Raw genomic sequence first — 20311 nt, 5'->3', positions numbered from 1 at the left:
GCAGTGAGGATCGGACTGGAGCGAGCGCTGTCGTAGTATTTTATTGCAAAGCCCAATCATCGAAGAATAATCCTGCCTACGACAAGCCTCAAAATGGTCAAACAGAAAGTGACATCGAAGTCGTCAAAAAGGTACAGATACTCGTCTTTCAAGGACAAAATCGATGATCTCAGGATAGAGCCTGCTAGGAATTTGGGGAAGAGAGTCCACGACCATGTCGAGTCTTCCCACTTCTTGGCTTCTTTCGAGCACTGGGAAGACACGAATATGAGTGCTAATTTCGCATCGTTTGCTGATGATGTTAGGCCCATGGCTCAAACATTGCCCCAGATTCTCTTCCATGAAGAGCAGATTTTTGAACAGTTATACAAGCATATCAGCAAACATGACGAATACTCATTACAACCGTTGCTAGATTTACTAGCGCAATTTTGCCACGATCTGGGTCCAGATTTCATGAAATTCTACGAAAGGGCCATGCATATGCTGACTACTTTACTTGATGATGCTGCGAATTTTGAATCATCAAACGTCTTTGAGTGGGGTTTCAACTGCCTAGCGTATGTTTACAAGTATCTATCCAGGGTACTCGCTCAAGATCTGCTTCCCACATATAACTTACTTTTCCCCCTCGTTTCGCATCGCAAGGAGTACCTATCCAGATTTTCTGCAGAAGCGCTATCTTTTCTAGTTAGAAAGGCCAAGCTGAAAAGCTTGAGCGCGTTTGTCACTCACGCGTTTAACCAACTTCGAGACGTTACCGAATCTACGGAGGAAAACGCTTGCGAAAATAACATCTATGATGGGCTCAAAATGCTCTTCACCGAAGCACTCATTACAACGAAAGAATCACTACATTCAAAGTTTAACGTCATAATGGAAGCATTGGTTCACGAATGTCTTAGCGGTGCTGGTGACCAGTGCTGCATTTCATTAGTGGCCGATGTTACAATGAACGTATTAAGGCATGCTTCGTCCGACAATGCGCCCCCAGTATACGATGTTTTCATCTCGGAAGTTAAAGGCTTCCTCGAAGATCCATCTGCTAAACTGGATGCACCCATGAAACTTTTGCTGACTCTAGCATTCGCCGAAAGTGGCAAAAAGGTCAAATCTTGGCCAGAATTAATCGATTCCGTGCAAAAAGTTCTATGTCACGCTAACGTGAGGTCCCTTTCGCCGGAAGTGACAGCCTTAGCTTTCTGTAGCATTTTGCGTAATGCTCCTATTCCTGACCTCACCAAATTTCACAGAACTCTTTTCGACTTCTATCTCAACAACTTTCCGCAAAACTTCATAGAGTTTTTCAAAATGGGCCTTTCCATGGACAAAGACAGGATGTTTTCTTTCAACGGTGCTAAATCTCTCCAAAGGTATATTGATCAAAATTGGGAATTTAATGAGAAAAAGATAGCACTTTTTCTCATGGAGTCCAGGCAAAATTCACCTTTAGGGCAAAAACTTGCGCTTACTATTCCAAAGCAGTTTGCTGAAAGTATTGCCCATGGTATTAGTGCTGAAAGTGAACATTTGCGCCTTGGTAGTTTGTTTCAAATACTCTGGAAAATGCAAGTACTCTATTATACTAGCTACGACGCATCTACTGTCATAGAGCCATTGATAAAAACATTGCTACAACAGGAGCGTTTGAATGATTTTGAAAAGGATGTCCTAGGTAATATGTTATTGTTGCTTAATCCAAGGGACAACGGAAACGTACTTGAAATTCTAGACTTTGCAGTGACTAATCTAGGAAAGTTTCAGGATAGCGTACTGTGCATAAAAGGTTTGCGTCAACTCCTTGGTAAACTTGAGAATGGCTCAAACAAATTTTCCCAAGCATGTGAGAATCAAGCATTTATCCAGATTTCTGGTAATTTGTGCTTGCCTGATGAGCAAATACGGTATGAGTCACTGAAACTTCTTATTTCTCTCCTCAAATATCAAGGCTTAGAAGTTCCGGAAATTTTGAACGACTGTAAAATAATTGAAGAAATTCCTAGAAATCTTCAGACCGCCCGTGATATTACTATGAGAATTAGGAAGTTAGGATCTGACTTTGCGAAGATGGAACCAGAATCCCTTGTTTCTCATGTGGTTTTTAATTATCTCTTCGGTATCCTTACGGTTAGGTTTTCACCAGTCTGGGAAGGAGCATATGAGGTTTTGTGTGATGTTTACGAAAAAAATCATGAACTAGTGTGGAGCTTGTTTTCAAAGTTTGTTGAAGTTTTGGATAATAATTTTAGATTGGAGTACTACGAGAAATCTCAGCTCGAAGAAGAGCGTGCAGTTTTCTGGTCTGTCAGTACCAGCAGGCTCAACGACGTTCTTCAAACTTGTGCCGACGTTTTCAACTCATACTCCTTCGCAGAATCTTCAATCCTGGAGCTTTTAAAGAACAGAAGAGGTGACTTAACCTATCCTGGTCTCATTAGGAACCAGGCCCTGAAGGGACTGTTACGTATTCCTCAATTGGCAGAGCGGCATTCCAGAGATATTGTTCCTTATATGTTGAAAACAGATCCGTCCGAAGAAAATGCCCTGGCGCTAGAGGGTGTAGAGGAGAGGCCATCTAGCTCAAGCACCTGGTCAGAGGCCGACCGTAAGCTCCTTCTTCAATTAATTGGTAAGTTCAAGAACATCAAGTCGATCTACAAATCCGAGGAGGTTTATCAAAGGTTTATGGACCTTCTTGGGAGTCGAACCACTGAAATCCAGAAACTAGCGCTGGATGGCATTCTCGCTTACAAAGAAAGCGTAGTAATCAAATACAGGGATAACTTGAGAAATCTGCTGGACGATAATGCATTCAAGGACGAAAGTTTGAAGTTACTGTCTCACAGCAATGATAGAATAGTGGAAGATAATGATGAAACTTTCCTTATGCCTTTAGTCCTGCGAATACTTTTCGGCCGCGCTCAAACTCCAGTCACTAGCGGTCTGAAGAAGAGCAGGAAGACAGCAGTTATTACTCTTCTCCCAAGCCTTCATGAAAAATACGTTATCGGTTTTTTGAGACTTGCAAGTGAAGGGCTTCCATACAAAAAGTTCCTGGAGCAGGGAACTGGATTTGATTCCACAATTCTGAGTAAGCATTTGCTGAGAAGAATGGCTGGCTTTGCAGCGTTGGGTAATTTGGCAATCAAGTCTTTGGGCTCTAAGTATCCCAATGCAACAGTGGCGCTGCTCGACCCAGCCCTATACACGGCATGCGTGTCAAATGAAGTGGCTTCTAAGAAGTCTGAAGAAGAAGTTGTACTGAAACAAGCTGGAAACGTTAGACAGGCAATTATGAAGTTAATCCTCAACTTATTTTCCACTGTCGGAACATTGATAGACTGGGATAGTTCAGTTCAAAAAATTCACAAACTTGTTTTGCAGCCGAGGATTTCAAATTTCGAATATGACAACTTACAACACCCATCCTCCCTCATGAGTTTGTTCTGTCTTTGGGCAACAGACACTTGCTTTTACAAATTTCTTTACCATGACGAGTGCTCTGTTGCAAAAGCTCTTATGAAGCTTCTTGGCAATTCAAATGCTAAAGAAATTGTTATTGAGAACACATTAAATTTCTCCAATTACATTATTAAAAACCCGACGAAAGATGATGCCTATGTCGATCTTGTTTCATTAGTCGCATCCACGTGCTTAAGAGAGCTTCCAGGCCTTTTGAAGAATGCAAAGAGTCAAGAAGTTGTCTCTATCACAGTCGATTTGCTACTTAACTTGGTTGAGGCTGGCTATGTGGACGAAGACGAAACCAAAAAATATCTACTAAGTTCTTTGGCTCACATTCTTGAAGGAGAAGTCAAAGGTGTGCAAACCGCGGATAAAGTCAAGGTTTTGCAATCCATCGCGTCTCTGATCATTGGCTACAACTGTGAGTGGACTGAGATAGAGCACCTGTACAGGTCATGTTCAAAGCTTTATCGCGTTTTCGCTGAGAAAAGCTTGAGGCTGAGTCTCAACAAGGTTTTCATAAGCATTGGCACTCAATTTGAACATCTAAGCAAAGTTGCAGGATTGTTGTCCGAACTCAATGCCTATTCGACGGACAGAATGGAAAGCTATAACTTCAAAAGCGTGTTACCTGCTTTCAAGAAAATTGCGGACGGTTCGTGCCAATTAACTGATGAGCTTGAATGGCTACCAGTCATCCACACATGTCTCTACTTCATCACAGACGAAGAGGAACTTGCAATTAGGACAAACGCAACTCACACCATCAAGCTTTTGATTGACTACTCAAACTCAAAGAGCTCCGCTAGCGATGCCGAGAAAGCAGTAGAACTTATTGGCTCTGACCTTATCCCACACATCAAAAATGGGCTACGGCATAAAAACATAGAGATTCAAGTTGAATATATTTCGGTGGTTTCCTACATCATCGCAAATTCCATCTACTACACTGAACTGAATGACATGAAAAGCTTGCTGTTCAAGGGCGACGAAGAAGCCAACTTTTTCACCAACTTGACACATATTCAACTTCATCGCCGGCAGAGAGCAATCAAGAGATTAGGTGAGAATGCATCAACTCTTTCAGGAAGTAGTATTTCTCACTACTTGATTCCAATGGTTGAGCGCTATATTTATTGTACTGACGAGAAGTACCGAAACATTTGTAACGAAACCATCTCAACTGTCGGGCTACTGACGCATTTTGTTACTTGGAATCAATACAAGGCAGTCATTCGGAGATTCACAGCTGCTCTCAAGCAAAAGCCAGCATTTTTGAAGGAAATGGTGTCACTCATTGTTCAGTGCTCCAAATCTTTGATGAAATCAATGCAAGCAGCTAGGGCACAGGACCCTAGTAACATAAGCTTGAAAAAGTTCCCAAAGACACTTACTGAGCCTGAAAATTTCATACAGGGTGAAATCTATCCTACTTTCAAGAATATACTTAATACGAGAAATGAGGATACGATTGTTGCGAGGATCCCACTTTGCGAAGCCACTGTCAATTTTATCTTGGGTCTAGATCCAAACGACAGAGGGCGTCTCCTCCCAGGAGCTCTAAGCTCTATTTGTCAGGTTTTACGCAGTAGGTCTGAAGAACTTCGTGAAGCCGTGCGTAAAAGCTTAGCAAGCATTAGTGTTGTATTGGGACCTGAATATTTGACTTTCATTCTGAACGAGTTGAAATCGGCTCTAAGAAGAGGCTCTCAAATCCATATTTTGAGCTACACTGTACACTCTCTTCTAGTTGCGATGTCACATTCGTTGTCACACAAAGATCTTGATACTAACTCGGCATTGATTGTGAGTATAATCATGGAGGACATTTTTGGAGCCGCAGGGCAAGAGAAGGAAGCCGAAGGCTACTCTTCAAAACTCAAAGAGCTTAAATTTAACAAGAGCTATGATACTGGCGAAATATTAGCTTCTAACATATCCTTACCAGCCTTCGGATCCCTCTTGCATCCTATTCGGGCGCTACTGTCCGAGAATTTAGGCCTGAAAAATCGTCGCAAGCTAGATGAGCTCATGAGGAGATATGCGCTAGGTCTCAACCATAACGAGGAAAGTTCTTCCAAGGATGCTTTGATCTTGTGCTATGAAATTTTCACCCAGTCAGCGAATTTTACTTCCAAAGGAGGTAGTTTTAAGCCTAAAGCCTCCAACAAGCTGAAGGCGAGAGATGACTCTTTTTTCATTGTCAACCTCAATGCGAAAGATGGGAGGGTTCAAACGGAGACGAATCCAAATGGCAGCGTGCTGCAAAAGTTCTCGCTTGATCTGCTCAAAGCCGTGCTAGCGCGTAATCCAAATTTGCTAGAAGCTCCTTACCTGGAAGGTTTCATTCCTCTTTTGCAAGGCTCTCTTGACTGCGATGATGAAAGCGTGTTGGTGAGCGCTCTTCGTGTCCTTACCGTCTTCGTAAAGCTCAACTTCGACGAAGATAGCGAGGGCATTTTCAAAAACTGTGCAAGGAAAGTACTCAACATTATTAAGGATTCACCTTCGACGTCCACTGAGATTTGTCAGGTTAGTCTCAAATTTTTGTCATCCTTGATACGCCATAAGGATGTGAAGCTCAAGGACACGGCTTTAAGCTTCATTTTGGAGCGCGTACGGCCGGACTTGAACGAGCCTAACAAGCAAGGCTTAGCTTTTAACTTTCTGAAATCATTGCTTGCCAAACACGTTGTATTGCCTGAAATGTATGACATTGTTGATTCTGTTGCAGGAATTATGGTCACAAATCACTCGAAAGAGATCAGGGATGTGTCTAGAAGTGTCTACTATCAGTTCATCATGGAGTATGACCAAAGTCGTGGTCGTTTGGAGAAGCAGTTCAAGTTTTTAGTGTCCAATTTGGAGTATCCTTCTCAGGAAGGGCGTCAATCAGTCATGGAGCTTATTAATTTGATTGTGAACAAATCTAGCCAAGATTTGCTTCGAAGGTTATCAGCATCGTTTTTCCTTTCTCTATCTAACGTTGCTGTGAATGATAACTCACCTCGCTGCCGCGAAATGGCTTCTGCGTTACTACGTAACCTACTTGCAAAGTTGGGACAAGGAAATATTGGAACTGAAGAAAAGTACATTTTGGCTTGGCTGAAACAAGATACTGCAAGCTTTCTGGAACTCGGCCTAAGGATTTACAAAATTTACTTATCATCGATGTCGTTAGGGGCTAACAGTGAACTAGATGGACTAGCTCTTTCAAAAGCGAGGAAAATCATTGCGGAAAGTGACGCAGGGTCTGAGACAGAGTGGAATCTTGTGTACACCGCTTTAAACGTTTTGACCGCCTATGTTGATGCAACAGATGAGGCTTTTGCAGTTTCGAATACACCAATGTGGACGTCTGTCATCAACTGCCTGCTTTACCCTCACCCATGGGTGAGACTCATCAGTAGCAGGATGGTCAACAAGTATGTCGGTCACCAAGGTAAACTTGAAAATCCATTTTCAGACTTGGAAATCCAAAACATTGCCTACCGTATCTTCCGCCAACTTGGAGCGCCCTCCATCTCTGAGTCTCAGGCAACGACATCCATAAGGACCATAATCACGATCATGGCAAGGTGGCAGAAAGATAACACACCTTTCGTGACAGCAGGCGAAGGTGACCGCAAATACAATACTGCAATCGACTTTGCTCTTTCTCGTATTGGTTCGATTATAAGAGATGAAGAAAATGGGCGAGAGCTATTTCCCTCCAAAAAAGCATGTGTGCAACTACTTGCTCTTATCATACAACTTCTGGATGAGGAACAGCTCAAACACGGTGCTAATACAATCATTTTATCTCTTTTCACCTATCTGGAGGATGAAAGAAGGAACCTCGACGAAAGGAGCGAGGAGCTCAAACAACTTGCTCAAGAGTGCCTGGAACTTTTGCAAGGCAAGCTTTCAGTTGCCGATTTCACTACGATTTACTCTTCCGTGAAGCATGAAGTAACCCGCCGGAGATATGAGAGGAGAGCAAAACGTGCGACACTCGCTGTTGTCGCGCCTGAGGCTGCGGCGAGACGCAAATTGAAAAAGCATGCAAGATCAAAAGAGAAGAGGAAGCACGAGAAAGACGAAAATGGATATTACCATGCTAAAAATAAGAAAAGAAAGTTTTAGGTATGTGATAATTATTGTACAAAGGTCAAGTAGTTTAATGCTGCGCTGAATCAAATGAGGCATGGCGAGTTGTTGATTCCGGCGAGGTCCGTAGATAGATTATTATTTGAGAAGTTCGTATTCAAGCCTCGCTTGTGGGCAAGTCTGTCGTTGCATCTACGTCCGGTTGAGTTTCGTCCGTATCATCATCTTCTTCGATTTCGTCTTCATCTTCTTCCTCTCCTTTCTTCAACGGCTTTCGATCTTCTGTCTTACTTTGTGCATATGCTTGCATTTCTCTTTGATAGCGGTCGCGGTCCTCATTATATAAATCGTAATATGGTCTTCTGGCATTTTCATCTAAACCTTTCCATGCATCTGTGAGAGCTTTGGACACGTCGTTTGCGCCTGAGCTTTGTTTCATTTTTTCTTTGTTCATTTCACAGAATAGAAGGTAAGCGTTGGTTGGGCGTTTGGGAAGATTTGGATCCCTCTCTTTGCCCTTCTTCTTCTTAGTTCTTGACTTTGGGGCATCCTCTAATATCTGAGACTTAAAGCTTTCCAGAGATGGAAGAGGGTCCTCGTAACACAGCTCGGGGTCTTTATCAATTCGGCTTTCTAGTCTCTCCAGTAAAGTGCCGTATTCGAGACGTAATCGCTTGACGGCAAGCCTTGTCCTTTGGACTGCCAAAGCCAGAACTTGGTTGCTTTCTTGCAGATCTCCTAGTGACCTTTTTAGATCAGCATCCGACATATTTTGGTCGCTTTCAACCTTCACCGTAAGTTTGTCCGACTGTGTTTGTGAATTATGAAAAAATGTAATTTATCTAATTTCATTCACTGCGAAGTTCAGATATTTAAAGTAGTATGTCGCGGCCAGAACGAGAGCCTTTACTGGCTGCTACAGGCGGAGCAGGCCGCTCGAAGAACTCACCAAGCGCAGATATCCCCATTGTTCAAGGAAACAAATTAAATGCTCCTAAGGCTTCCAAGATTGGCGCCCAGAGAACCTCTCGGACAGCGCAGAAGTTGAAACTCCTCCCCGAAGAACCATTTAATAGACCGGAAGACTTGCTTTTGGGTAACGCAGACCGAGACGTTTATTCTCAGGTCAATAGAATCACTGATACCCCTGCCCGGAGAGATGCCGAAAAGCTAGGAAAGGGTCAACGGCACCTTCTCCCTAGGGTGACCGCGTACTGTACATCAAGCGCATACAATATGAAGGAACTGGTACGATGGTTGAAGGGCTGCAAGAAAGCGCACCATACCCATCCAAAGTTATTTGATGAGTGCTTATTTACCCCGTTCATCTACACCGATTGGAGAGGAGATAAAAGATTTAAAGACGAAGATGTAATAAGGTTGGACGACGAGGGAGGAGAAATCAATGTCAGCGACAAACAACCAGACTTGTTCATATTTGAGTACGGTGTTATCGTCATGTGGGGCTTCACCGAACGAGAGGAGAAGGCGTTCTTGAATGATGTTGAAAAGTTTGAGAAAGAGAAACTGGCAGAGGAGGATGTGCAAGTGGAACAGTTCAATTACTACATTACGCAAAGCTATCAGCCCAGAATTTACAACGATTTCATAACATTGAGGGATGGATCCAACTATATGGTTAAACTTTCCATTTCCCATGCTATTGCACAAAGCGTGAAGATCTCGCTATTCGAAGAGTTAGTGGATAACACGATAGAAGATACTCAAGACATTCCTCAGCAAATCGCATCGAGCGGTAAGGTATCCATGGGTAAGGCGGATATTATGAAAAGCATAGGAGAGCTCTTCATTCTCAGGATCAACATCAACCTACATGGGTCGGTGCTGGATTCGCCTGAGATCATGTGGTCAGAGCCGCAACTCGAGCCCATATACCACGCCACAAGAGGTTATTTGGAAATCAATCAAAGAGTGGCGTTGCTCAATCAAAGGCTAGAGGTCATCTCAGATCTTCTTCAGATGCTGAAGGAGCAGCTTGGCCATTCACACGAAGAATACTTGGAATTTATCATCATAGTGCTGGTCGGGGTTGAAGTTTTAATTTCGCTCATAAATATCGTCGTGGACCTTCTCTCAGAAGCTCGCTAACTTACGCGCATGCAAACACATTGATGACAGACCTGGAAACCAGAACACATGTAAAGACATTGTTTCAAATGGAAATGTAAATTAATTAATATACAATTTGAAATTGGGATAAACCTGTAATCCAACTTTATAGTACAAGTTCTCTCGTATTCACACCAAGCGAAAACGAGAGGCGATAGACATATGTCAAAGACGTGCTTACAACTCTTGCGAAGCCTTCTCTGGCTTGGCAGATTTCTTTGGAAGCAAATTTTGGTGAATGTTTGGCAAGACACCACCTTGAGCGATAGTCACATTGCCCAATAATTTGTTAAGTTCGTCATCGTTTCTGATGGCCAACTGCAAGTGACGTGGGATAATTCTGGTCTTCTTGTTGTCTCTAGCAGCGTTACCGGCCAATTCCAGAATTTCGGCAGCCAAGTACTCCAAGACGGCAGTTAAGTAGACTGGAGCACCAGAACCAACTCTCTGGGCATAGTTGCCTCTTCTTAGAAGCCTGTGTACTCTACCGACTGGGAACGTTAGACCAGCCTTAGCAGATCTGGATTGGGAAGCCTTAGCCGCAGAGCCAGCCTTACCACCTTTACCACCGGACATTATTGATATTTATTAGGATTCTTGATGTTATTTGTCGAACACTCGCGCTTGGACAAATTAAAATTTAAGAATTTTACACGATATTTACCCAGAGGACAAGAGCGTATAGAGCCTTATCTTTATATCTCCATCTTTCAACTGGTCCTTGCGGAGGACTAATTGATCTTATTAACTGGACTGTAATTTTCGCACTGTTCTGCGAACAAATTATACTGTATGAATATACTAGAACGGTATCCGGACTCAAATATTCCGATTTCCTTTTTGGGATGGTCGCAGGAAGAATTAGGGGAATTAGCAGTAAATGTGAGGCCAATTCCTGGACTGTAATTTTCGCCGCATATTCAGGGTGGGGAAACCACATTAACGCGTTTTCGCGTGTCGCAACAAATTCGACTCAGCTTCAATAACGAATAATCAAAAATATGAGAAACGTATAAAAAGGAGCTATTTGTGCCCTATGAGGACATGATAGATTCGGAAAGTGTTCATCAAACAATTAAATATACTGCACAAGAATGGCCCCAAAAGCTGAAAAGAAACCTGCCTCTAAGGCTCCCGCTGAAAAGAAGCCAGCTGCCAAAAAGACTGCGTCTTCCGTCGATGCTAACAAGAAGAGAACAAAGGTTAGAAAGGAAACATACTCCTCTTACATTTACAAAGTCCTAAAGCAGACACATCCTGACACTGGTATCTCGCAGAAGTCGATGTCGATTTTGAACTCTTTTGTCAATGACATTTTCGAAAGAATTGCCTCTGAGGCCTCAAAATTGGCGGCCTACAACAAGAAATCAACGATCTCTGCCAGAGAGATCCAAACTGCTGTTAGACTGATCTTGCCGGGTGAGTTGGCCAAGCATGCAGTGTCTGAAGGTACAAGAGCTGTTACTAAATACTCCTCTTCCACCCAGGCCTAAGCCAAGGCTGTGTGCTGGCAAGCTTTCTAAGATAGGATGTGGGTCATTTACAGTGTAACATTATAATTTGGGTTTTGTATAATAGATTTAGCAATCAATTTAATATATGTTGGATGTCGCTACGTAACGAAGGGGCACCTCATCTACTTAGCTTTTCTAAGACAACATCCATTTTGTCTTGGGCAGTTTGGACCTTATCGCTCCTCGTTCCGATTCTGATGTCAGTGTGGACTCTGACGTAACCAATTTCGTGAGCGTACTCGTGGATTTCGCCAATGAGGTTGGTGACCTCATCCCATGGGCCTTCGATTGTTGTACCAGCACTGTGGAGTGTGCTCTTCAAGTGGCTCTCGCGAATCTTTTTCTCGATAGCAGCGACAAAGTCGGAAATACTTGGAGATGCGGTTCCCAACTATGAAAATTGTTAGTAACAAGCCTGGAACCCTATGAGAGTTGTATTGCACATACTGGAACCATGCAAACGTCTGCTAGGCAAGCAATTTTGACCATTTTTACTCTGTTTCGGTCCACAGGGATGCGTTGTCACGATGAAATTAAAGTCTCCTAATTCTACTCTCGTTTGATGGGTTATAAATTACGTCACGTGAAAGAGACCTTCGGAGAAGCCAGATAGAATTAACGATGAACTTGCCGTGATGGATGAATGCTATTGCATACGGCTTCTCTAGCTACATTCACTGGTTCAACAAGAAATGATGTGTACAGCAGGCATCGCTACACGGGCATCTTTTTATTGTTTACATCTGAGTTATAACATTTAGGTTACGAATACTATGATCATGTGTAGATTATTGAATTACTAAACAAGCAGCAAGCAAATGCGCCCATACACTTCTACAATAGCAGTAATGAATAAAACTGTAATTTTAAATCTATGGGATGTGCCGAAAGCTCCAGCAATCCTATTAATGGAGTTCCAGCCCCTCTATTGTTTATAATAGTAGATACAACTGAACGAGGCCCCAGTTATCCAGTTTAGGAAGTGAGTTAGTATGATTCCTTATTTCCTCTTCCTCCCAAGAATCCTGCCCTAAAAAATATTTAAATATTTCGGAGCTCATAATCACATAAATAATTTTCAAAAGTATATTAATTTTACTGTTATACATTTTTTTTGGAATACACTGAAGTTTATTTTCAAAAATAATAAAATTAAAGTCAGATGACCATATGATAAATATATTTTTTAAGATCTTTTACGTATTTATCGGATAATTCAAGGAAACCCGCATGCAAATCACGATCCAATTGTAAGAGAAATGAAAAATACCTTAGAATAAAAACGTTAGTGAACAGCTATATAAGCACACTATATTGGCTCACAAGGCATATGTTTCCCGTTGCTCAGGTTTCAAGTTTGCGAAAAAGGAGTCAGGTGAAATACAAGATGCCAGCGCTCTTCTGGCATGAGTGTCCATGTATTTTAAGCCTAAAACATAACTTGAATTTACCCAACCGAAACCCTCGGTAGCAACACCCTTGAAGTCCGCACCTTGATTTCCATACTCAGCCTCAACCCTATGAGGATCCGTGCCCCTCGTGACATCATATTTTTCAACTACTATTCCATTATAGTCAACAAAAGCCTTAGTCATCAAAAATAGCCATCTATAAGCTAAACGCTTGGTTTCTCCGCGGAAGCCATACCGATGGAGTCCCTCCCAAGCCAAGATTTGATGAGGAGCCCAACCAAACGGATAGTCCCACTGCCTGGTTGGCCGGTCAATCGAAACCTCGCCTCGTGACTTCTCTGAACAAGACACTAGGCCACCGAGCATTTCCAGTTTTGGTAGAGCTTTGGTTACCATAGAGACAGCTTGCTCATCTGTGGCGAGGCCTGCCCATAATGCCCAGAATGTGGTCGCGGACTCGTAGGTCATACGTTCTTTGAATTTAATATGGTAATCATAAAAAAATCCGGTTTCTTCATCCCACAGATACTTTGCCATTCTACCTTTTCTCTTCAGGGCTTGTGTTTTCCAATATCTCGAGTCAGAATGCTCTCCTAGTAAATCCACGAAGTCGTCGTCGTGAAATTGTTGGATATGTTCTGCAATATCAACTTCGTACTTGTATAACAGGGAGTTTAGGTCGACAGTTGCTAGATGACCACAAACACCGTCAAGCCGGTACGTAGTATCGTGTCCTGATTCCCTTACAGCTCTGTCATGTAAAAAGTATTCGTCAAGCTCAGGCTCTTCAATCTCGCCGTCGTTATACATTTTCCTAAACTGAGGAATAGTAACATTGTATTTCTGGGCATATGCGGTCAGCAAACCATCAAAGTGCCCTGGTTCAGTCTCGGGAGGGATCCCGAGTCCATCAGGGTGATAACAAGAAAGTCCTGTCTCGTCATCCAGTCTTGGCGATGCCATCCACACCGTTTTGTATTCTTTAATGGCTGCTGCAAATGAGCGCTTAAGTAAGGAAATTGCATCTTGGTTGTTTCTGCCTCCCATCTTCTCAAAAACCTTGAGTGCCATGTCCGTCAAAAAGGGTGGTTGAGATCTGCACAAATAATAGCTTCTATTAGCGTTGAGAATTTTCCCATAATGTTCAATCTCAAAAATAAAGTGCTCAACCATACCCCTTGCAACATCTGCCTTGTTGCTGTTCAAAAGTCCTAGCGCCATGAGATATGAATCCCAACCATAAAGTTCGTTGAATCGACCACCAGGGACTGCATATGGATAACTAAACATGACTTCTTCGCCAGTCGCTGGGTTCATGTGCTTCTCCATGGCAAGGGCTAAAAGTCCTGGTCTATCGTTAATGGATTTAACATATTCTGGGGTAATATCTTTGGGCAGATATTCCACGTCAAGATTGGAAGTTGGGTTAACTTGGGATGCCTGGATGTAAAATTCGTACTGATCTGGACAGTTATAAGGGACATAAATTCTTGGGACTTTTGCTGCTGGGGTGTCAATTTTATTGTCTGACGCTATCTTTGCCACGTTATAAAGATCGATTCTCCTCGTGAGCGATTTCCAAAATTGAGTTTCGATCAATCTCTCTAGCCTGTTGACTGGATTTTCATTCAGCCTAGCTTCATCCAAAACAATTTGTTTTCTGCCAAAACTCTTGGCCAACGTCAGTTCTTGCAGCAGATTTGAGAGCACATAGTTACCCCAAATGCTCACGTTTTTGTAGCCATTTGAGTTCGCAGTTCCGATTCGGATAGTTTTAGGCCCAGTGTCTTCAATAGTGATCTGGAAGTTTTTATCAGTGTCTTCACGGTTCAAGAGCTGCTCTAAAGTTGTGTCCACGTCTTCTATGAAGAACATCCGACGTCCCCTAGTACTTCTGAAGCTATCATCTTCTGATCCACGTCTTCTGATAGAGAGATTAGCATAGTCCTCTAACTTGAATGGTGACGAATTACCAATAACACTCATTGTTCTAACTCGATTAAGTCCCTTGTCATTTCTCTGCGAGGGATTTGTTTCTGGCCCATAATAGATTTCAGCAGTAGAAAAGGGATCTGCAAACTGGTCAAGCGAGTTAGTGCGCTTGTGGTGCCTATTGGTGCCACGAGATTCCCCTTCCATATTACAACGAATGCAGTGGTTGCTAGGAACTATTACTGTAACTGTGATCGATATACAATGTATCCCCAAAGCCAAAGCTAAATATATGATTAGCCTCACGTACATCACGACATATCTCTTTCCATTAAAAATTTTTTGTATTTTGATCGCTAACTTTGCCACTCCAGCATCTGGTATCAGCGCACACAATAACTATGTCTGAAGAGATCAAGGCTCAATCGGCGGAGGGTTCCGTTCCTAAGCCACCAACTTCTGCTGTGTTTTCGATGTTTGGAGGGAAAAAGGCTGAAAAGAAGGAAGAAGGAAATGAATCCACCGAAGAGAAGAAGGATGACGCAAAAGCTAAGGAAACCAAGAAAAATGAGGAGGAAGCTCCTGAGTCCCCTGATGTGCATTTCGAACCAGTTGTGACACTGGAGAAGGTGGATGTCAAGACCATGGAGGAAAATGAAGACGTTCTTTTCAAAGTTAGGGCAAAACTGTTCAGATTTGATTCTGAGGCTAAAGAGTGGAAAGAAAGAGGGACTGGTGACGTTAAATTCCTGCAGAACAAGGAAACTCAAAAGGTCAGACTCTTGATGAGAAGAGACAAAACATTGAAGGTCTGCGCTAATCACTTCATTTCCCCAGAGTACGTTCTGAAGCCAAATGTCGGTTCAGACAGATCGTGGGTCTACTCTTGTACTGCTGACGTTGCCGAGGGTGGTCCTGAGGCCTTCACTTTTGCGATCAGATTTGGTAACAAGGAAAACGCTGACAAGTTTAAAAGTGAGTTCGAGAAGGCTCAGACCATCAACAAGAAATAAAGCGGATAAATTACGTAGATGTGGTTAATTCCGAAGGCATATATGTAAAATAATACACTTCAATTATTGAGATATATGGCCCAAACTTTTCAAAGGCGAAGTCCGTTCGGAATCTCTGAAATTGTTGCATGCTAGTCTCCCGGATCTCAATTTATTCAGACATGCTTCTTGAGTGGTGATCCTCTAGCTTCAACATCGTAGTCCTCCGGATCGGTTTCCCCAGTTGCGTAACTCTTACTGAAGGCAAATTTGAGCAAGATCCATGCCATTTGTCTAGACCCAAAGTCCGGCCATAAACAATCTAGAAATTCAATAACAACGTCTCTTCGGCTCACCTGCCATATTAAAAAGTCACTCAATCTTGTGACTCCGCTTGTTCGAATTAAAAGGTCGACAGGGGGGGACCCGCCAGTGTAAAGATGTCTGTCAATTGCAGCTTCGTTGATGTCACTGCTGGCCAGGTCTCCAAGCTGTGTTGCCTGCACAACTTCTTTAATGCTGTGTAAAAGTTCATCTCTCCCTGTATAGGGAAAACATATGTTCAGTACAGCTCTTTTGTTGTCTTTTGTTATCGTCTCGGCCGCCTCGACTTCTCGCAGCACATCATCGGGAAGCAGTTTTCTATCACCAATAACATTGATCTTGATCCCAAACTTTTGAGCCATTTCTCCATTTTGCACAACCTGTTTTATTCCACTTCTCGCTAAGTTCATCAACGAGTCCACTTCCGCTGAACTCCTTTTGAAGTTTTCAATAGAAAAGGCAAAAACGGTAGCAGTGCTAACGCCGGCTTCGTAGCAAAGTTCCAGAGCTCTGCTCATGCTATGAAACCCAGCATTGTGACCTTCTTTTATTTCAACATGCTTAAGTTTGGCCCAGCGCCGATTTCCGTCCATGATCAGACCAACATGCTGAGGAACATTATCTGAAGCTTTGATAATCCTGGAGAAAATGTTCTTGCATAACGTCAATACTTGGGAGGCACCGGGGAAGCTGCTGCTTTCTGTCATTTCCCTATTATGCTTTTCCCTTGATCGAGTAATGTCAAATGAATTCAAAAAATTTTGACGAGCTGAACGATTAGTTTAAGGTAGATATTAGGGTCGAAGAAAATGCTTCTCTCACGTAGTGCTTCAATTGGGAGGGTCCGAATCCTGGAATATGTACGCTCTAAGTCCTCTTTCGCTACCGCATTGGAGACGGCTGCTAGGTTGGTTACCCCAAAAGTATTGTTGAATAATCCAGTTTCGTTGGTATCAAAGGAGATGAACACGTTGGCTAAAAACATCGTGGCGTTGATGGGCTCGGGGCATCCAACATTGAACAGAGTCACCGGGTATTATTTTGAAGCGGAGGGCAAGAAAGTCCGTCCCATGCTAGTTCTACTACTTTCGAGAGCACTGGCTGAGATCCCAATCGAGGAAAGAAACAGGATAACTGTTGACAACACTGATGTGCCAGAAGACCCAGTATACTCAAAGCCACCACAGTCTTTGCTATTTCAGCACCCAGCAAAGAGCATATCACCACTCCATATTCTCCATGGTATAAAACCACTAAACCCACTGACGAAGGGCCCGGAGCCTTTACCTGAAGATTTTGATAGAGAAAGAGGGATCTTGCCAAAACAGAGGCGACTCGCTGAAATTGTTGAGATGATTCATACCGCTTCGTTATTACATGACGATGTCATAGACCATTCAGACACGAGGAGAGGTCGCGCAAGCGGTAACGTTGCTTTTACAAACAAGATGGCAGTTCTGGCAGGTGACTTTTTGTTAGGAAGAGCGACAGTATCGATTTCAAGGCTCCGCAATCCAGAAGTTGTTGAATTGATATCTAATAGTATTGCAAACTTAGTTGAGGGTGAGTTTATGCAATTGAAGAATACTGCAGTTGATAGCGATCTCACAACGGTCGCTAATGGTACACAAAAAATACCGCCTCCATCTCCAAAGCTAACAAACCCTACCCATGACTACCGTGTACCAGTTGAGCGAGGCGCGGTGTTCTCGCAAGAAATTGTTATTGACACTGCATTCGATTATTATCTGCACAAAACTTATCTTAAGACTGCTTCGCTGATCTCCAAGTCTTGCCGTGCTGCAGCAATTTTATCGGGTGCTCAGGAAACAGTGGTTGATGAATGCTATAACTTTGGCAAAAACCTCGGAATTTGTTTCCAGTTAGTTGATGATATGTTGGATTTCACGATATCTGCTAAGGAGTTAGGAAAACCTGCAGGCGCAGACCTCCAGCTTGGAATTGCGACCGCTCCAGTTTTGTATGCTTGGAAAGAGGATCATTCTTTGGGTCCTCTAATTCAGCGTAATTTCTCGTTACCAGGGGATGTTGAGCGTACGGCTGAGGCTGTTGCCAAATACGAAGGAGTTAAGAAAACTCGCGAACTCGCTTATGAATATAGAGATCGTGCATTGGCTAATTTGCGCGCTGCCCTGCCTGAATCGGACGCTCGGTCTGCCCTTGAATTTTTGACTAACAGCATTTTAACAAGGAGAAAGTGACGATAAGAAACCACTTTTCGATTAAATCTGTAAATATACATTCTGTTTGATATATAGGTAGAAGAACAAGACGCCCTCGTCTTATAGGAACCGAAATTGTTGACGGAGCTCGCATTGGGTTCAGACACATTCCTCTAATCCATTGATTTCTTCTGACGTTAGTCAACTCAGTTTCTTTGGCGGCGGTTGTACCTATCCTCAAAACCTATCGTAATCACAAATTATATCTCGAATTCCGAGAGAAACTCAGATAATATTCAGTTCAAGGACTCAGTGTAGTTGAATTTATTGTGATTCAACGAAAAAAAGGGTTTGAAACTAGACAATGATTTTCTCTGGGGTAGATTAATAAACTAGAAAACGGTTGATTTATTTCACAAAACCACTTTTGCTGCCATCAAAAGGCCAAGAGCGCCAATCTTTCGAGATGTATCAATAAAGTTTTATGAGGCTGGCTTTTCTCTATCAGGACGGATCCAGAAGTTAAGCCTCCAAACCCTTGGCTATGGTTTGTGGTTTGTGTTCTGCAATTTTAATTTTCAAAGCCGCTGCAAAACGGCCGAAACATTTGACTTGGACTACAGGAACTATTGTTCAAAATCTGAAATAAAACGAATTTGTTGCCGCTGAGTATGGCCAACAAACCGAACCCTGCTCTCTTATTATTTACAACTGTATCGGAGGATTTCACACTGTGCGTACCTGGTCTGAAATCCATTTGCATATAGGATATCGCGAAACAGTAATCGGCTTTCACCAGACATCCAACTTAAACGCAGAAATACCATTCTCCACAAACCTTTCCACAAAAACGCCAGCATTTACTTTCCACCTATGCTGGTGGTAGGAACGAGGCAAAAAGAGCAGTTTGCGCAGGAATCCAAAAAATAAGCCACAGAATATAAAATTTCACTAACTTGTCGTCACCTTTCATTTCTTCTTTGCTCGTTACAGCTGATTTATTCAAGCGATCTGCAATGTACCACAGATGCAAAGGAATGAACGAAGAGATTCGGTTGATAATTTGAACATGGGCGAACAGCAGCAAAACGATCAGAAAAACCTTAGTCAATAGAATCAAAGGTTTGAGATTTGAGCAAGGGTATTGGATTGAAAAGTATACCGTTGAAAACCACATAACCACGAAGTTAGGCAGTGCAATCAAGAAGTTTGGTATATTATTCAGAGTCCAATATCTCAGAAAACCCACGTTCCAGTAATGGCTTTGAATAAATGAATATAATGATTGATAAGTCACTGGTAAGCCGAAAACCGTTTTGTGACACCATTCCCCCCTTTCGGGACAGAATTCCTGGTAAGGGAGAATGTGGTGCTGCAGAAAAAAGAAGCTAAGCATACAAGCTCCACTCAGCAGAGGCATGAACGTAGCCTGGAGAATTCTTCTCGTCTTTAAGAGGCTCACCAAGTCATTGATATAAACCAACCCTAAAAGAATGCAGTTTGGTCTGTTTGCGGCTGCTGCAGTGAAGCACACCGTTGATATGATTGAATACAGAGGCCATCTTAGTAATGAACTCCGCAGGTTTCCATACACATCATAAGAAACAGCGTATTCACGCGCGATCAAACCAGTGAAGGATAACAGCGTTGAAAGAGGCTCAGAGTATAATCCCAAAAAGAAGCCAGTTCCGCTGCTCGCGATAAAAAGCATGGCAGCTTTTAGTGCGAGCCGACTTCGTTGGTGAAGTTTTAGAGTATTTGTCTTGAAGACTTTAGCCGTCAACCAATACAGCAAGATTGCTGAGGTTAAATGAATGCAATTTTCCAAGGCCACCGCCGTCCTTATTACATGGTATAACTCAAAGTTATCGCCACAAAAAAGCCGCACTATCTGACACCAAAGTTGAGAAAACGCTCTCTCGTGCTCAAACTCTGGGCCACCAACAATCACACATTTAAGGAAGTAAGCCGCGTCCCAAGATAAAAGTTTGTTCCAAAACCTAGTGTTCAACCATGACTGAGTTTGACTTTGGTGTGAAAACCGCTCAAGAAGAAGGCTGGTAGATGTATCGAATTGAGATTTTGGGCAAGCAAGAACTATGAAAAACTGTATAGCTTTGATCCCTGCAAAGAAAAGGCAAATCCGCCCTAAACTCATATTGCCAGATGGTAAGATCATCGCGGTGAGCTTGAAATTTTTTGTTTACAAGTTGCATCAGAAATAGTTCTACAACCGAAATCAATATATACGAACTTATAGCCGGATGTGA

The 20311-nt window shown here is 42.6% G+C and overlaps 11 protein-coding genes across 11 annotated transcripts, besides 1 other annotated feature; 5 read left to right on the top strand and 6 right to left on the bottom strand.

Annotated features, from left to right (window-relative positions):
- Nucleotides 1-93: 93 nt before the first annotated feature.
- UTP20 (Utp20p) lies at nucleotides 94-7590 on the top strand (the record flags this gene model as incomplete). The annotated part of the gene is made up of 1 exon (XM_002555709.1): nucleotides 94-7590. One exon carries the CDS (start codon nucleotides 94-96, stop codon nucleotides 7588-7590), a length of 7497 nt encoding a protein of 2498 aa, XP_002555755.1.
- A 121-nt stretch (nucleotides 7591-7711) lies between these two features.
- Nucleotides 7712-8323, bottom strand: NHP10 (Nhp10p; the record flags this gene model as incomplete). The annotated part of the gene is made up of 1 exon (XM_002555708.1): nucleotides 7712-8323. The coding sequence occupies one exon, from the start codon at nucleotides 8321-8323 to the stop codon at nucleotides 7712-7714; it is 612 nt and encodes a 203-aa protein (XP_002555754.1).
- A 113-nt stretch (nucleotides 8324-8436) lies between these two features.
- Nucleotides 8437-9663, top strand: RMD1 (Rmd1p; the record flags this gene model as incomplete). Its single annotated transcript, XM_002555707.1, has 1 exon — nucleotides 8437-9663. The coding sequence occupies one exon, from the start codon at nucleotides 8437-8439 to the stop codon at nucleotides 9661-9663; it is 1227 nt and encodes a 408-aa protein (XP_002555753.1).
- Nucleotides 9664-9861: 198 nt separating this feature from the next.
- Nucleotides 9862-10260, bottom strand: HTA2 (histone H2A; the record flags this gene model as incomplete). The annotated part of the gene is made up of 1 exon (XM_002555706.1): nucleotides 9862-10260. The coding sequence occupies one exon, from the start codon at nucleotides 10258-10260 to the stop codon at nucleotides 9862-9864; it is 399 nt and encodes a 132-aa protein (XP_002555752.1).
- A 518-nt stretch (nucleotides 10261-10778) lies between these two features.
- Nucleotides 10779-11177, top strand: HTB2 (histone H2B; the record flags this gene model as incomplete). The annotated part of the gene is made up of 1 exon (XM_002555705.1): nucleotides 10779-11177. The coding sequence occupies one exon, from the start codon at nucleotides 10779-10781 to the stop codon at nucleotides 11175-11177; it is 399 nt and encodes a 132-aa protein (XP_002555751.1).
- A 139-nt stretch (nucleotides 11178-11316) lies between these two features.
- ECM15 (Ecm15p) lies at nucleotides 11317-11687 on the bottom strand (the record flags this gene model as incomplete). The annotated part of the gene is made up of 2 exons (XM_002555704.1): nucleotides 11317-11589; nucleotides 11646-11687. The coding sequence occupies 2 exons, from the start codon at nucleotides 11685-11687 to the stop codon at nucleotides 11317-11319; spliced, it is 315 nt and encodes a 104-aa protein (XP_002555750.1).
- Nucleotides 11688-12239: 552 nt separating this feature from the next.
- Nucleotides 12240-12373: a sequence feature (Centromere Klth0G).
- Nucleotides 12374-12517: 144 nt separating this feature from the next.
- KLTH0G16434g (alpha,alpha-trehalase) lies at nucleotides 12518-14854 on the bottom strand (the record flags this gene model as incomplete). Its single annotated transcript, XM_002555703.1, has 1 exon — nucleotides 12518-14854. One exon carries the CDS (start codon nucleotides 14852-14854, stop codon nucleotides 12518-12520), a length of 2337 nt encoding a protein of 778 aa, XP_002555749.1.
- An 89-nt stretch (nucleotides 14855-14943) lies between these two features.
- On the top strand, nucleotides 14944-15555 carry YRB1 (Ran GTPase-binding protein YRB1; the record flags this gene model as incomplete). The annotated part of the gene is made up of 1 exon (XM_002555702.1): nucleotides 14944-15555. The coding sequence occupies one exon, from the start codon at nucleotides 14944-14946 to the stop codon at nucleotides 15553-15555; it is 612 nt and encodes a 203-aa protein (XP_002555748.1).
- A 155-nt stretch (nucleotides 15556-15710) lies between these two features.
- RER2 (ditrans,polycis-polyprenyl diphosphate synthase) lies at nucleotides 15711-16565 on the bottom strand (the record flags this gene model as incomplete). Its single annotated transcript, XM_002555701.1, has 1 exon — nucleotides 15711-16565. The coding sequence occupies one exon, from the start codon at nucleotides 16563-16565 to the stop codon at nucleotides 15711-15713; it is 855 nt and encodes a 284-aa protein (XP_002555747.1).
- A 102-nt stretch (nucleotides 16566-16667) lies between these two features.
- On the top strand, nucleotides 16668-18080 carry COQ1 (trans-hexaprenyltranstransferase; the record flags this gene model as incomplete). Its single annotated transcript, XM_002555700.1, has 1 exon — nucleotides 16668-18080. The coding sequence occupies one exon, from the start codon at nucleotides 16668-16670 to the stop codon at nucleotides 18078-18080; it is 1413 nt and encodes a 470-aa protein (XP_002555746.1).
- An 832-nt stretch (nucleotides 18081-18912) lies between these two features.
- On the bottom strand, nucleotides 18913-20220 carry GPI18 (GPI-anchor transamidase GPI18; the record flags this gene model as incomplete). Its single annotated transcript, XM_002555699.1, has 1 exon — nucleotides 18913-20220. One exon carries the CDS (start codon nucleotides 20218-20220, stop codon nucleotides 18913-18915), a length of 1308 nt encoding a protein of 435 aa, XP_002555745.1.
- Nucleotides 20221-20311: the final 91 nt, after the last annotated feature.

Source organism: Lachancea thermotolerans (assembly GCF_000142805.1).
Source record: "Lachancea thermotolerans CBS 6340 chromosome G complete sequence".
NCBI lineage: Eukaryota > Fungi > Ascomycota > Saccharomycetes > Saccharomycetales > Saccharomycetaceae > Lachancea > Lachancea thermotolerans.
Note: the sequence above shows the minus strand (reverse complement) of the source record. Positions and strands in the feature narration are given on the sequence as shown.